Source organism: Podarcis melisellensis (genome assembly GCF_964234715.1).
Source record: "Podarcis melisellensis genome assembly, chromosome: 15".
Taxonomy (NCBI): domain Eukaryota; kingdom Metazoa; phylum Chordata; class Lepidosauria; order Squamata; family Lacertidae; genus Podarcis; species Podarcis melisellensis.
In genome coordinates, this window is record NC_138532.1 from 33,318,978 (window position 1) to 33,335,207 (window position 16,230).

A 16,230-nucleotide genomic window follows, 5' to 3' on the forward strand; every position below is an offset into this window, starting at 1 on the left:
GGATTTTACTATCTAATGAGACCACTGATCCATAAAATGAAAGCAATAATCAATGTACTATAAAATAAATAAGACAGTATTGTAGATGATAAAAATTAATATATATATTTTTTTACCTGCACTGATGATAGTCGTTGTTTGGATGGGGGGCTTTCATCCATTTCTCAATCAATCAGTAGCTGAACTGGGTTACACACAGTCACAAAAACAAATTAACCGAAAAAACGCAAAATAAATAGCAAAAACAAAAGCGCCAAACTTAATCTGTTCCAGAAGTCCATTTGACTTCCAAAATGTTCAAAAACCAAGGCACAGCTTCTGACTGGTTCAGGTGCCCAGGAAACAATAGCCGACAGCTGTATCAAATGTTCGGATTCCGAAAAAAACATTCGAAAACTGGAACACTTACTTCTGGTTTTTTGGAGTTTGAGAACCAATGCGTTTGAGAACCAAGGTACCACTGTATTCCTCCTCTAGACACTAATTCTCTGTCTTCTCCTCTTAATGATTAGTTTAGCCTTGAGGAGCTTGGAACATTTCTATCTTATGACCCATCGTTTGCTCTGGAGTGGAGAGAATAAACAAGAGCCGGTTTTATCATTGCAGGGAGGAAACTCTCATATTGACATTGCAACAGAATCTGGACATCCCTTTCAAGGTTATGGAATCAGCCATCATGTTACACAATGGCGTTGGACGGAACGCTATTGTGGCATGTGGGTAAATAACTAAATCTTGGTGTGGCTAGAAGGTAAACATGTTTATTTAATGGAGCACTGGCGGTTCATGGGGGGGGGGGGGCTTGCCTAAAGGTGATTCAATGCTTGATGATACGGTGTTAGACCTTTCCCTGCAGGCTTGGGCGAGGTTTGGAGAGAAACGTTTGGGAGCAGTGATGTAGCAGCAAAGTCAATGGAGGTTCTGCAGCCAGCTCACCAGAAACAGGATGGGGGGGCAGAGGGGGAGCAGAAACATCAGTGCATGCTGCTTGCTTTTGTGGATACTGATGATGTGTCACAGATGAGCTCAGTCGATACTCAGCTTGCACATTTGGATAGCAGATACACCGAGAGCCAGGTGCGGTGGTTTGAGTGATGGACAAGGACCCAGGAGACCAGAGTTCAAATCCCCACTCAGCCAAGAAGCTCGCTGGGGGACCTTGGGCCAGCCACCATCTCTGTCTAAGCTACCTTGCCGGGTGGTTGGTTTGAGGATAAAATAGAGAAGGGGAAGAACCATGCGAACCATCTTAAGCTGGTTGGAGGAGAAGCAGAATATAAATATAGTCATAAATAGAATCAGGAGAGTTGGAAGGGACCCCAGGGGACATCTAGTGCACCCGCTGCAATGCAGGAATCTCAACTAAAGCATCCATGACAGATGGCCATCCAACCTCTGCTTTAAAACCTCCCATGAATGAGAGTCCATAACCTGCTATCCAGAGCAGGAGAAAACAAACTGGCTCCATCTTCCACGTGACAGCCCTTAAGATATTTGAAGATGGCTATCATATCTCCCTTCAGTCTCCTCTTTTCCAGGCTAAACATACCAAGCTCCTTCAACTCTTCCACATAAGGCTTGGTTTCCTGACCCTTGATCATCATGGTTGCCCTGCTCTGTACGCATTCCAGTTAATAATAATAATAATAATAATAATAATAATAATAATAATAATAATAATTTATTTATACCCCGCCCATCTGGCTGGGCCTCCCCAGCCACTCTGGGTGGCTTCCATAGAAACCAAAAATACAGTAAAATATCACACGTTAAAAACTTCCCTGAACAGGGCTGCCTTAAGATGTCTTCTGAATGTCAGGTAGTTGTTTATCGCTTTGACATCTGCTGGAAGGGCGTTCCACAGGGTGGGCGCCACTACCAAGAAGGCCCTCTGCCTGGTTCCCTGTAGCTTTGCTTCTCGCAATGAGGGAACCGCCAGAAGGCCCTCGGCGCTGGACCTCAGCGTCCGGGCAGAATGATGGGGGTGGAGACGCTCCTTCAGGTATACTGGACCGAGGCAGTTTAGGGCTTTAAAGGTCAGCACCAACACTTTGAATTGTTCTCGGAAACGTACTGGGAGCCAATGTAGGTCTTTCAAGACCAGTGTTATATGGTCTTGGCGGCCGTTTCTCAATATCCTTCTTGAATTGGGCTGCCCAGAACTGGGCTCAGGACTACAGGTGGGGTCTGACCAAGGCAGGTTAGAGCGGTACCCAAGATCTGGACACTACTTCCATTGATGCAGCCTAGAATTACATTAGCCTTTTTTGCTGCTGCATCACAGTTGACTCATTTTAAGCTTGTGGTCCAGTAAGACCCCTAGATAAATAAATGCAATAAATAAATAAATGCAATATTGCATTATATTTCCAAGCTCTTTGTAGGAATGTTTCTGTTCTCCAGCCAGCCTGGAAAAGGAGACTCAAAATGCTGTTGGGTATCTCTGGACTAAACTAGACATTTTTGTAGCATAATTGTTCTCCCAGTCACTCCTGGGTTGTTGTTTTTTCCCAAAAAGAGTTATTCAGTCCAGCATGCATCTCCACTCAATGCCTGTATTATTATCTTTAATTTAAAAGGATTTAAAATTCCCCATTTTGGACAGAGCAAAAGTTATATTTATGAAACCTAGTAGGAAGTAATCACCCATTCCCATTTAGTTAATGCTAGAAACAAGTTGTAGAGGGACCTTCACGCAAAACCAAGTATGGTGCTCTGGCATGCTTTTCAGGAATGTGCAGTTCCTGGCCCATCACAGGTGTATTTTCAATTTGTGAAATATGCGACCCCCCTTTTAATCCTGCTTGGCCCTGCAAAATTCCAGTCAGTGCCTGTCCTGTAGTTTCCTGCTGAAATCTGGTCACTTCTCACATCTGGAATCTCCCAGGGCTGGGTTTTTTTTTTTTGGTCCTACTTTTGTTGCACAATAACACAAGAGTTATCCATGGAAAAGACCCTGATGTTGGGAAAGATGGAGGGCACAAGGAGAAGGGGACAACAGAGGACGAGATGGTTGGATAGTGTTCTCGAAGCTACCAGCATGAGAGAGGCAGTGTGGGAGGCAGCGGAGGACAGAAGTGCCTGGCGTGCTCTGGTCCATGGGGTCACGAAGAGTCAGACACGACTAAACGACTAAACAACAATAACAACGCAAGAGTGCCCCCGCAATGGCAGTGGCGTAGCGTGGGGGTGCAGGGGGGGCCGGCCGCACCGGGCGCAACATCTGGGGGGGGCGCGCTCACACTCGCAGCTCTCTGCCCCTACTAAAATCCACGGGTTATGGGGCGCAAATTACTTGCCTTGCCCCGGGTGCTGACAACCCACGCTACGCCACTGTGCAATGGCAATAATGTCACTTTTGCACTGTACATTTAAAGCATGTTGAAATCACTTTAAACAGTCCTGGCTTTCCCCAAGGCATCCCAGGAGCTGTGCTTTGTTAAAAGGTGCAGAGAGTTGTTGGGGAAGCCTTCTAATCTCCCTCAGAGAACTGCATTTTCCAGAGCTCCCTTCGAACGGGGATTGATTGTAAAACCACCCTGGAAATTGTAGCTCAGTGAGAGGACTATGGGGTCCCCTAACAATGCTCAGCACCAACGTATCACAAGCAACAGCTCCCAGAATTCTTCTGGGTTAGCCATGGATGTTTATAGTGGTATCATGGTATACCTATGGTGTGAATTTGGCCTAATATTTGGGAAGCATCACAGAACAACTAAAAGCTCAGAATGTTACGTGGATGGTGCAGTAAAAAAATCTTCACTAACGCATCATTATTGGGTCAGTGGTGTGCTGCAGAATATACCCACAAGACCCCTCAAGTCTAGATGGGTTTTCCAGAAATACAGTGGTACCTCGGGTTACATACGCTTCAGGTTACAGACTCCGCTAACCCAGAAATAGTACCTGGGGTTAAGAACTTTGCTTCAGGGTGAGAACAGAAATCGTGCAGCGGCGGGACAGCGGCAGCAGGAGGCCCCATTAGCTAAAGTTGTGCTTTAGGTTATGAACAGTTTCAGGTTAAGAACAGGCCTCCGGAACGAATTAAGTTCTTAACCTGAGGTACCACTGTATGTGGTTAAGCCTGTTCAGTATTGCAGGATTGCCACTTTGGGCAGTGGTTGTTTATGCAAGGGCTGTTGGGAACCAGTCCCAGCCGTGTAGGAGCCTGAAATTTCACATCACTTCCACTTACTGTGGCTTTTATGTGCTTCTGCGTGGGGCTCCCAGCCAACACCCAGTATGCAAAATGAGGAAACTGTCAGTTGTATGCAAATGTTGACAACGCTTCACACGGTTGGTGAATATTCAGAGTTTTAGAGTTATGTTAATGAAAGCAGGGCAGTTGCTATTAGGGGATTTCCTCAACCTCCACTGCCTTCGTGGGCCACACGTCTGATGAAATAAGTACTTAGCAGTGATACCTTATGGAATTCTCATTCCGCTAGTCCCTAAAATGTCACTATTTTTTTACGTATTTGTTCCTAAATTTCTGATTTAATACAATGTAAAGCGGGGAAGCAGAGGAATAAAGCTGCATACTGTGCCCAAATAGTTTTAAATCACATGTATTTGTAGACTGCACCTGGGTTTTGTTTTGTTTTTTAAACAATACAAGAGACTTTTCTTCTTCTTCTTCTTCTTCTTCTTCTTCTTCTTCTTCTTCTTCTTCTTCTTCTTCTCAAAACAATCTAGTGACATCTGGTGGCCTGTTGTATAATGGACTCAAAAACGATTGCAGATAGGAGGGACAGAGAGCCATGGCTGATTTCTGCTGGCATCTAATACGGTGGCCACGGGAGAAGCAAGAACCTCTTGGAGTGTTAATGCTGCGAGGTGTTGGGAAGTCAAATGATGTACTGTAGAAGGATAATGAAGAATGGGAGTACTAATTTACTGTAAAAGCCAAATATCAAGTAGTCTCATCAAATCATGGAATTGTAGAGTTGGAAGGGACCACAACGGTCATCTAGTTCAGGCATAGGCGAACTCCGGCCCTCCAGATGTTTGGGACTACAATTCCCATCATCCCTAGCTAACAGGACCAGTGGTCAAGGATTATGGGAATTGTAGTTCTAAACATCTGGAGGGCCGGAGTTTGCCTATGCCTGATCTAGTCCAACTCCCTGCATTGCAGGAATCTCAACTGACGCATCCATGACAGATGGCCACCCAACATCTGCTTAGAAATCTTCAAGGAAGGAGAGTCCACCACCTCCCCAAGAAGCCCGTTCCACCGTTGAACAGCTCTTATCGTCAGAAAGTTCTTCCCGGCATTTTGTTGAAATCTCCTTTCTTGTAACTTGAACACATTGGTTTGGATCCTACCCTCCGGAGCAGGAGAAAACAAGCTTGCTCCCTCCTCCATGTGAGTTTGGATTTGATATCCCACCTTTCACTCCCTTTAAGGAGTCTCAAAGCGGCTAACATTGTATTTTCCCTTCCTCCCCCACAACAAACACTCTGTGAGGTGAGTGGGGCTGAGAGACTTCAAAGAAGTGTGACTGGCCCAAGGTCACCCAGCAGCTGCATGTGGAGGAGCGGAGACACGAACCCGGTTCCCCAGATTACGACTCTACCGCTCTTAACCACTACACCACACTGACAGCCCTTTCAATATTTGAAGATAGCTATCTTATCTCTCCTCAGTTTCCTCTTTACATTCTGAACCATTGGTGGAGTATCAAAATATCGGCTTCCCACAGCGCTCTCCCTGTGGCATTCCAGCAGACCCAAAGAACCATTCAGACTTAGCTGCACCCAGAGTGAACCCCACCCCACCCCACTGAACGACAAGGCATGGCATATCGGCTGGATCCAGTACACCTGACGCCATCAAACGGTGCCAGTCCTTAGCATGATCAGGTAGGGGCAAAACCAATAACCAGTGTTGTGTCTTTGCAAATAATAATAATAATAATAATAATAATAATAATTTATTATTTATACCCCGCCCATCTGGCTGGGCTTCCCCAGCCACTCTGGACAGCTTCCAACAAAATATTAAAATGCAGTAATGCATCAAATATTAAAAGCTTCCCTAAACAGGGCTGCCTTCAGATGTCTTCTAAAAGTCTGGTACAGTGGTACCTTGGGTTACATATGCTTCAGGTTACATACGCTTCAGGTTACAGACTCTGCTAACCCAGAAATAGTGCTTCAGGTTAAGTACTTTGCTTCAGGATGAGAACAGAAATTGTGCTCCGGTGGCGCGGCAGTAGCAGGAGGCCCCATTAGCTAAAGTGGTGCTTCAGGTTAAGAACAGTTTCAGGTTAACTATGGACCGCCGGAACGAATTAAGTACTTAACCTGAGGTACCACTGTAGTTGTTTTTCTCTTTGATATCTGGTGGGAGGGCGTTCCACAGGGCGGGCACCACTACCAAGAAGTCCCTCTGCCTGGTTCCCTGTAACTTGGCTTCTCGCAGCGAGGGAACAGCCAGAAGGCCCTCGGTGCTAGACCTCAGTGTCCGGGTAGAACAGTGGGGATGGAGACGCTCCTTCAGATCTTCTTTAACTTCCAGTTTGGCATTCTTGTCACTGGGGAAGCAGCAACAGCCCTACCTGTTAGCCAATCTTTTTGGCAGTTTGAGTCAGGAAGCTTGCTTCACAGACCTTCCCTCCTGCGCTCTCCTCTTCCCTCCTTGCCTGCAGTTTTGGGCATTAAGCAGCTACAAGCCAAAGCTGATTCGGGGCTGTCTGCCCCACGCTGTTCCCCTGAGAGACACAAGTTAAACTATGGAACTCACTTCCTCAGGAGGCAGTGATGGCCATCAACTTGGATGGCTTTAAAAGAGGATTAGACAAATTCCTGGAGGATGGCAATGCTTTGCCTCCTTAGTCAGAGGCAACAGTGATTCTGATACCAATTGCTGGAAACCGCACGAGGGGAGAGTGCTCTTGTGTTCGAATCCTGCTTCTGGGCTTCCCACAGGCATCTGGTTGGCCACTGTGAGAACAGGATGCTGGACTAGGTGGGACACTGGTCTGATCCAGCATAGCTTTTCTTATTTATTTTTTTGCATATTTTTTTGGGGGGGAATATTTTATTAGTTGAATATAAGAACAACATATTATCAAATACAAGCAATAAAATACAGTTTTACCCTAACCCCCCTCCAAAAAAAAAAAAAAAACCAGCCCCAACTACGTCCAGGTAATTACATTAGTAATATGATCAAATGAAAAATTATTTCTGCAGTTGCTGGTTTAAAAAAATATCATTCCACATGCTCCCATGTGTCTTAGATGGTTTAAATGCATGTTCTTTAATTGATGCATATGTATTAAAGGAGGACCACGTTATGTAAAAGTTATGTAGTTTCTCACGTTGTTTTCTTTCACGTACCCTTTCCCTTAACTTTTCCATCAAAATTAATTCCCAGACATAAGCATACCAAACTTCATATAGGTTCACGTTTTTGTTTTTGTGGGATGAATATATTTGATTGAAAAGCAGCTTTTAATATATTTTTTTTAAAAAACAACACCTTTAATTGTCTTATGCTACTGCAAGGCTAAGCACATTGATGCATGCTTAGGTCCTGTCGAAACAAATGGAATATAAGAGTTTATTCTGGGTTGAATTCCAGGTTAGGACAGCGGCTTTACGTAGACAGAAAACTGGCATTTGGCTTCCTAAATTACGAGTCCATCAGTGAAGATGAAGGCTGCTGTCATTTTGTCCACATGTCAAATGAAAAAGATGGATTTTCATAGACACATATCAACACAGGCATTTTTTTTTAAAAGGGGGTTGAAATTTTGATGAAACATCAGGAAAGACTTCCTGCTGTCACAAGCTGTTGGCAGTGGGACAGACCCCCTTGGAAGGAGGTGACCCCTCCATTTGTTAGAAGTTTTAAAGCAGGGCCTTTAAAATGGGCACTTCTCAGGGATGCTGAAGCAGCAAACATCGGCAGGGGGTGGGCTAGATGACATCTGAGGGGCTTTTCAGCTTTATGGCCCCATCTGCAGTACAGAGGTACCTTGGGTTAAGTACTTAATTCGTTCTGGAGGTCCGTTCTTAACCTGAAACTGTTCTTAACCTGAAGCACCACTTTAGCAAATGGGGCCTCCTGCTGCTGCTGAAGCACGATTTCTGTTCTCATCCTGAAGCAAAGTTCTTAACCTGAAGCACTATTTCTGGGTTAGCGGAGTCTGTAACCTGAAGCGTATGTAACCTGAAGCATATGTAACCTGAGGTACCACTGTATATATTTAAAGCAGGCTCATTTATTTTTTGAGGAACTTCAAATTACCGTGTTTTTTTGCCTATAAGATGCCCCATGTATAAGATGCCCCCTATTTTGGTGGACTCATATTTAAGAAAATGGAGGGGAGATGTATCCGTGTATAAGATGCGCCTTAATTTCTGACATTATTTTAAAGGGGAAAAACCTAGTCATATATACGGAAAAATATGGTAGGTGGCGTTTCAAAACCGGATCAAATTTCTCTGCCACCTCCGGTCGCACCACAGAGGTGGACTCCCAATCGAAAAAAGGAGAGTGTCTTAAATTAATCTTGCACACATTTCTCTCTCTCCTTGCCTTACAAGGTCAAGTGGTTTCCTGCTGTCGTGTGGGAAAAGAGACCTGGCTTTTCTCTGCAAATGTGCAACCTTCTTGTGAGGGGGAAGCTCAGAGCTTTTGTGGCTGGCTTTGCGAGTGGCTTTCCTTTGCAGGAAATGACCGTGCAGAGTGAGGTTCCTCATAATGAAGGAGCTCGGAATCGGCTTCACGTCCTGCCCGTCCTTTGATTAGCAGAGTTGGTCCAGGGCCATGAATGAGCTGGTAGCCCCGGGACTGCCACCTCAGTCTCCCATAGCCTTGAAGGGTTATGGAGTCATTGAATTTGGCGAAGACGACCAGGGAACGAGGAATCCCCCGGCCAGAAGGTCTTACATCGCCATTGCAGTGCTGTGCTACCTTAACCTGGTGAACTACATGGACTGGTTTCTTGTCCCAGGTAAGATGACTCCCCTCTTTCTGGGGTCCATTTCCTGAAAGATAGCCATGTTAATACTGCTTTTCAACAGGTCCGGAGAGTGGCAACACGAGAACGGGGCCTTCTCTGCAGTGGCTCCCCGTCTGTGGAATGTGGAGTTCACCTGGCGCCTTCATTATACACCTTTAGGTGCCAGGCAAAAACGTTCCTTTTTAACCAGGCCTTTGGTTGATCTTATTGACATCCAACACATTTTTAGAATATGGCTTTTTTGGGGGGTGGGATTGTTACTGGGTTACTGCTTTTGGTTTGATTTTATATGTTGTGGTCTTGTTGTGAACCTCCCTGAGACCTCTGGATATAGGGTGGTGTATAAGTTGAATTATTGTTATTATTATTATTAATAATAATAATAATAATAATAATAATAATAATAATATTTTTAACAGCACTATTTTTTAAACAGACTCCAGACCCTCCAAGTGTCCTTATTTTCCAGGGACAGTCCCAGATTTACAGAAGTTGTCCCAGTTTCTGAATTGATCCCAGAATGTCCCACTTTTTCTTAGGACGTCCCTATTTTCATAGGAGAAATGTTGGAGGGTATGGAGTTATGCAACCACCTGAGCCAAGGAGATTAGCAACTATACAACCTTTGGAAGAATATCTGTGTAGTTTTATTATGTTTTTACGTATTTTGGAAGCCGCCCAGAGTGGCTGGGACAACCCAGTCAGATGGACAGGGTATAAATAATAAAATGATGATAATGATGATGATGATGGACTAGGATGTTTCTATTTTCGTCAGAGAAACATTGGAGGGTATCAGACTCCCCCACAAGGAAATGTGACAGCATATTGGACTATTTAGTTTAGAGAGAAGGCAAGTGAGAAGCGATAAGCTAGAAGTTTAGATAATAACGCCTGGCCTGGAGAGAGTGGAAAAAGGAAGGTTTTTCTCCCTTACACCATACGCATGGGAACTTGTGGGCGTCCAACGAAGCTGAGTGTTGAAAGAAAGGACTTCTTCATGTGGTGAGGGCCACCAACCTGGTGGCTTTAAAAGAGGATTAATGGAGGATAAGACATCTATGAGCCACAAGGACTCTGCTCCCACAGCTGGAGGCAGCCATGCTTCTGAATAATTGTTGCTGGAAACCACAGGAGCAGAGAGGGGTTCTTGTGCTCGAGTCCTGCTTGTGGGTTTCCCACAGGAATCTGGTTGGCCACAGTGAGAACAGGATGCTGGACATAACAACAACAACAACAACAACAACAACAACAACAACAACAATTTTTATTTATACCCCACCCTCCCTGGCTCAGATAGGGGAAAAAACAAAAACCAATTTAAAATACAGGTTAAAATGCAATTTAAAATGCAGCCTCATTTTAAAAGTAACCCATAGATCAAAACCCTAAGGGGAGGGAAACATAGAGGTCAGACTGAGTCCAAGCCAAAGGCCAGGCGGAACAGCTCTGTCTTGCAGGCCCTGCAGAAAGATGACAAGTCCCGCAGGGCTCTAGTCTCTTGTGACAGAGCGTTCCACCAAGTCGGGGTCAGTACTGAAAAGGCCCTGGCCCCAGTTGAGACCAATCTAACCACCTTGCGACTTGGGACCTCCAAAATGTTGTCCTTAAGGTCCTCCGCGGGGCACACCAGGAGAGGCGGTCCCGTAGGTAAGTGTGTCCTAGATGGGGTCACTGGCCTGATCCAGCGGAGGTTCTTCTTATGTTCTTAAAATGCAACAAAATGATAAGAGCTGGAGCTCTGTGAGGGGTAAACCACAAGCCCAGAATTCTTTGAGAGGGAAATGTGCTTCCAATGTGCATTAAAGGCATAGTCATACACAGCCACAGTTCCCGTTCGGTATGACATGCCAGACGACACCTGTTGGCCTCCATGTTTTGTCCTGGATTTCCAGAGTCCTGCCACCTGCGCCCATATCCAAGGGGCTTGTATCTTTAAACCAAAAGTTCACACCCAACAAAGAATTAATGCTATTTTGGGCTTGCCAATTCTGTGATATGGAAAGGCAGGCTCCTTTCCTTTTCTGCCCTTTGGTTGTATAGCCTCTTCCATGTCAGCGAAGAGCAGGACGCTTATTCGCAGAGAGTTTCCCCTGTTAGGTTATTGACATATTAAGGTAAGCTTCATAAGAGCTCAAGTACAGTAAAAGCAAAGTGAGATGGGTGATCCCTGCTTCTCTGCAAGCAAACAACAAGAACAACAAATTTGATTTACGGTATACTCCACCCTCCCCGGCCAGAGGGTGGCTAACACCAGTAAAATTACAGTAAAAACATAACAGGGGAAAAACCACCAATTTAAAATACAGGTTAAAATGCAATTTACAATGCAGTCTCATTTTAAAAGTAGCCCATAGAACAAAACCATAAGGGGAGGGAAACATAAGGGTCAGACTGAGTCTAGACCAAAGGCCAGGGAGAACAGCTCTGTCTTGCAGGCCCTGCGGAAAGATGTCAAGTCCCGCAGGGCCCTAGTCTCTTGTGACAGAGCATTCCACCAAGTCGGGGCCAGTGCTGAAAAGGCCCTGGCCCTAGTTGAGACGAGTAGTACAACAAGTAGTAAAGGCAGCTTTGCATAACCCAAGCTGCTAGATCAAAGCAGCGCTCCTTTGCTAAACCTCTGCTTCCCCTTCCCACAAGATGGGGCAAGGGGATGGAGCCTATCATGTCATAGGAGCGGACTTGGATTTTACCCAGCCATGGGAGAACTTAGGCCAATCTAACCTAACTCAAAGGATAAAATGCAGGGTGGGTGACCATGCTTGCTCTCTTGGAGACAGGGTAGGATAACAAACAAACTTTAAGAAGTCAAAATTAATCCTATCACTGTAACATTGTGGTTGTAATGGATTTTTGCTTTGTTACAGGGTTGCTTCAGCATGTACAGACCTACTTCAAACTACGAGACAGCAGCGCAGGCTTGTTACACACAGGTAAAACCATGTTAATACAATGGCATTCTCTTTTGTTGCTTTCAGCATGTGTATGATCATAATCAATTATCTCTCACCCTGATCACAACTGCTTTTGCCTTGCATTTGCATTGCATTGAAATGAATGGGGCAGAGTGACATAATTAATTATGTAAATTACACGACTTGCATAATTTCACCACAGCGAACGGTGAGACAAATAGTGTCGTTTTTTTCAGATGGCGAACTGCAGCAGAAAGGAAACAGCGCTGTGTGCAATGAATACAGGGTGGGGTGGATGGATGTAATGATGCCTTGTTACATTACTGCAAGGGTGAGGAGAGACTCCTGTTTCAGTCCCTGGGGAGCAACTGTCAACCATGGCAGACAGTACAGAAATAGATGGACCAATGGTCTGACTCTGCGTAAGGCAGCCTTCTAGAAAGAAATTCAAAATAGCGTTCTGAGAATACTGGAATTTTGCGCTATGCAAAAACCATATAAAATAAGATCTGCCTGTCAGTTAACGTTTCTCAGGAAACTGGTTTTTGCACCCAACATCCTGTGTTTTATTCTCAGCCCCCTGTGAAATTGTGGCATTTTGACAGACCTGTGCAGGCAAACCTCCCAAATGACCGGTCTGTTATAACACATCCTCTCATGTTCCCTTAGCCTTCTGGGCTCTGTTTCTTAAAAATAAAATAAAGATCTGCTTCACATTCAAATAAACACATTACTGTATATAGAAAACTAGCTTGCCAAGAATGAAGCCAAGACTGTCCTGACATGCTAGTTTTATTCAGTGCAGGGACTTTAATAATCATCAGTCAATCAATCAATCAATCAATCAATCAATCAATCGCATAAGGTATATGAGGAGGTTAAGTTACAGTTTTGCTGCAGCTTTGTGAAAGCGAAGCCAAAAATTGCTTTCAAAATGGATTTTGTGTGTGTGTGAATCTCTGTGTGAAAAAATAATAGAAATAATAATACAATGAGTCTAATCGGAAGTCAAATACCGTATTTTTCGCACCAGAACACTCACTTTTTTCCTCCTAGAAAGTAAGGGGAAATGTCTGTGTGTGTTATGGAGGGAATGCCTACGGGTGGCGGGGGGATCTGCTGCAGTCGTGAGCAGAGGATCCATGGTTCCCCTTCCTTCGCTCCTCCGTGGCTCGCTTTGAAACAGCAAAGTGGGAGAAGAGCCGCTGAGTGAGGAGGAGAGAGAGACAGAGAGCCTGCTTGCTTTAAAGGAGCAAAGCGGGAGAGGAGAGGAGCCACTTACACGAGTGTAAGCGGCTCCTGTCAGGTTGGCTTCTTTAAAGCAAGCAGGCTCTCTGTCCCTCTCTCCTCCCCACTCGCTAAACAACAGCAAAGATTTTTCAAGCAGGCTCTCTGTCTCTCTCTCCTCCCCACTCCTCTTATAATAGCCTTCTCCTCTTATACCCCTCTTGTGCATTATTAACAGCTTCCTTCTCCACCCAATCCACGCGTGTTCCTTGTCCCTTGAGTGCTTTTCCTTCCCTCCCCACTTAAAACATGGGTACAAAGCACGGATCCACATGGATCCTCAGGATTTTTGCACTGGGTCACCCCAAATTCACCATCAGTTCACATAGCATGTCCATGGCTACAGCTTGCACCAAAAAAATCACGCACCCACTGTTGCCTGGGACTGCAGAGGTGCAAAAACGTGGTTACAAAGCACGGATCCACATGGATCCTCAGGATTTTTGCATTGGGCTACCCCAAACTCACCGTCAGATCACATGTCTGTGGCCACAGCATGAACCACAAAAATCATACATCCACTGTTTCGTTTAGAATATTTTTTTTCTTGTTTTCCTCCTCTAAAAACTATGTGTGTGTTATGGTTGGGAGTGTGTTATAGAGCGAAAAATACAGTATGTTTATTTTTTCCCCCTTTCTTCTAATTCTTTCTTTAAATCTCCCCCCTTTCTTCTTTTTCTTTCTACCTTCTTCTTCTTTTTTGTCCTTTTCTTTTTGATCTGCTAAGAAAGAGATAAAGAGATAAAAGTTAAATATGAAAATTTGAGCAAGCTAAAGTGATGTTCTGTAATTTTTCAACTACTGTTAAAGATGGTCAATTGTAATGAACTGATGTAGTAGTTATTGTGGATTTTTTTGTTATTGTTGAATCTTAAGTAAAGTATTAAAAAAATGGATTTTATGTGTGTGTGAATAGGTCTTGCCTGTGGCAAGGGTTGTCCATATTCTATCGTAGGGCTTAAAAAATGAGAGGGGGTCCCCCTGCTGTGTTTCAAACCACAGGGAGCACATCTGTTTATGGCAAATCTTAGATCTTTGATATTGCAGTAGTCCATACTTCGCAGCCATATAATAATTTAGGGACAACTTTGGCATTAAATATTTGAATTGCTGCTGGAAGGTGTTTGCCGCCCTTCTGGTGGTAAAATCGGACAATGGCATTAGAGGTCGTGGTTGCAGCGAGAAAGGCAGATTGTAGATGGGTGGTCCAGGAGAGATTATAAGTGAATATTAAGCCTAGACATTTAAAGGCTTTTACCTTTAGATCGCCCACTTCACATGTTTCTGAGATCTCTTTCCGGCGTCCCGAGATGTGTCTCAGGTGCAGCCCTACGACTTGAGTTCGCCCAGCCCTCAATTGAAAAATGAGCACGGAGTCGAGCCATTTCCTATAGCTCCCACCTATTAGCATCGGATGCTCGAATTAGAGGTGGTTTCTCCAATCTGATCCTAAGAGATATTCATAATTCTCCTTGGAAAACTACAATTAACCTCAAATTCCACTCTCTTCTCAATCTGAACTGCAAAACTGTTCTTAACTTAGAGTGTATTAGCCCGGCGGCTCTACCTCCAATCAAAAAGAAGCTACAGCAACTTAACTTCTCTAACACAGCTTCCCATGCAAGAGGGCCGTGTTCAGGCTTAGCCCTAGCTATTCCACCCCCTGAAGGGATCCCTCTATACTGCCTCACAATTTCTTCGGAGGCTAAGCGAAGGGCCTTTACCTGCGCCCGTCTCAACTGTTTTCCTACAGCAGTTCTGTCGGGTCGTTATTCCAGAGTTCCCATCGCAAATAGAACATGCACCTGCAATGACACGGCTCTGGAGACTATGGAACATGTAATGCTCTTCTGTCCCAACTGGACAGATGAAAGATCTTGGTTTCTAACTCCTCTCGTGAACAAGCTTCATCTCCCAATCCAGCCTTGGATAGTGTCCCTTCTTCTGCAGGATTCTGATTGTTGGATTACCGAGATGACAGCTAACTTCCTGCTTAGTGTGATGAAGAGGAAAGCGGCACCAACTTCTTCTTTAATACCACAGCTGTAGTCGATACGCCGCACAATCGAACGAAGTTCCAAGTAGCCTTATTGTACAAGGACAAGGAGCTAGGACAAATCTGAGGAGATGAAGGACCCCTTAACGATCCTCCTCCAGCCTCAGCAGTTTTTTGTCCTTTTGTTTTTGTACTCTCTGTCACTCGATGTTTTAAATCCCCTGTTACTTTTGTTATCCCCATTTTTTTTTTTAAGTATTCGCCCAGGACAATATCTACCTTTACCTCCCCACCCCCATTTTATGTTGTTATTTCTATGTATATTATGCTATGGCCACACGGCTAATGCAATAAAATCTATTGATTGATCTTTGATAGAAGTATGGGAATGTAACAGATGGGGTAGACACTGGGATAGCTCAGTCAGTAGAGCATGGGACTCTGGGGGCCATGGGTTCGAGCTCCCCATTGGGCAAAAGATTCTTACATTGCAGCAAGTTCGACCCTTGTGGCCCCTTCCAGCTCTTAAGATTCTATGAATTGAAGAAAAGTGAAATTATGTGATAAATACACTGAAATGGAAGCCCTGGTGAATGCCCACACAGCTGTCAACATTCATCACTCCTCTTGCTTCTTTCCACAACAGTTTTTATTATCTGTTTCTTGGTGGCGGCCCCTCTTTTTGGATATCTCGGTGACAGATACAACCGCAAAATCATCCTGAGTGCTGGAGTAATCCTCTGGTCAGGCGTTACCCTTGCCAGCTCATTCATCCCAGAATGGGTAAGTGTCAATTATTTGGTTTTTTGGGGAGTGGAGGTTTGTCTGCGTGAATAGATGTTCCATTTTGGGAATGGTACACCTCCTAGTGGCGTTCGAACGTTCAGCAAACACAAAGCTGGTTCAATGAGCTGAGGCTCATCTATTACAAATGCGAGGGGGGGGGGGAGGAAACATATTTTAAAAATTAGCTAATGCTTTCCCCCCCACCCCCCCAAGAAAAATAGGTGCCAGAATTCACTGTGAAGTTGTTACAATAAGTCACCTTAGGGCA

General features: G+C 44.6%; 1 protein-coding gene across 3 annotated transcripts in view; it reads left to right on the forward strand.

Annotated features, from left to right (window-relative positions):
* The first annotated feature begins 651 nt into the window (after nt 1-651).
* SPNS3 (SPNS lysolipid transporter 3, sphingosine-1-phosphate (putative)) overlaps nt 652-16,230 on the forward strand; it is a 32,076-nt gene continuing 16,497 nt past the window's right edge. For 2 of the 3 annotated variants that reach the window (XM_081890459.1, XM_081890461.1), the window contains exons 1-5: nt 652-751; nt 5,650-5,865; nt 8,560-8,969; nt 11,846-11,911; nt 15,823-15,959. In XM_081890459.1, coding sequence (XP_081746585.1) covers nt 8,783-8,969; nt 11,846-11,911; nt 15,823-15,959 — 390 coding nt within the window. In that variant the 5' untranslated portion in view covers nt 652-751; nt 5,650-5,865; nt 8,560-8,782. The remainder of the gene's footprint in view (nt 752-5,649; nt 5,866-8,559; nt 8,970-11,845; nt 11,912-15,822; nt 15,960-16,230) is intronic. The other variant, XM_081890460.1, reaches the window with a different exon arrangement.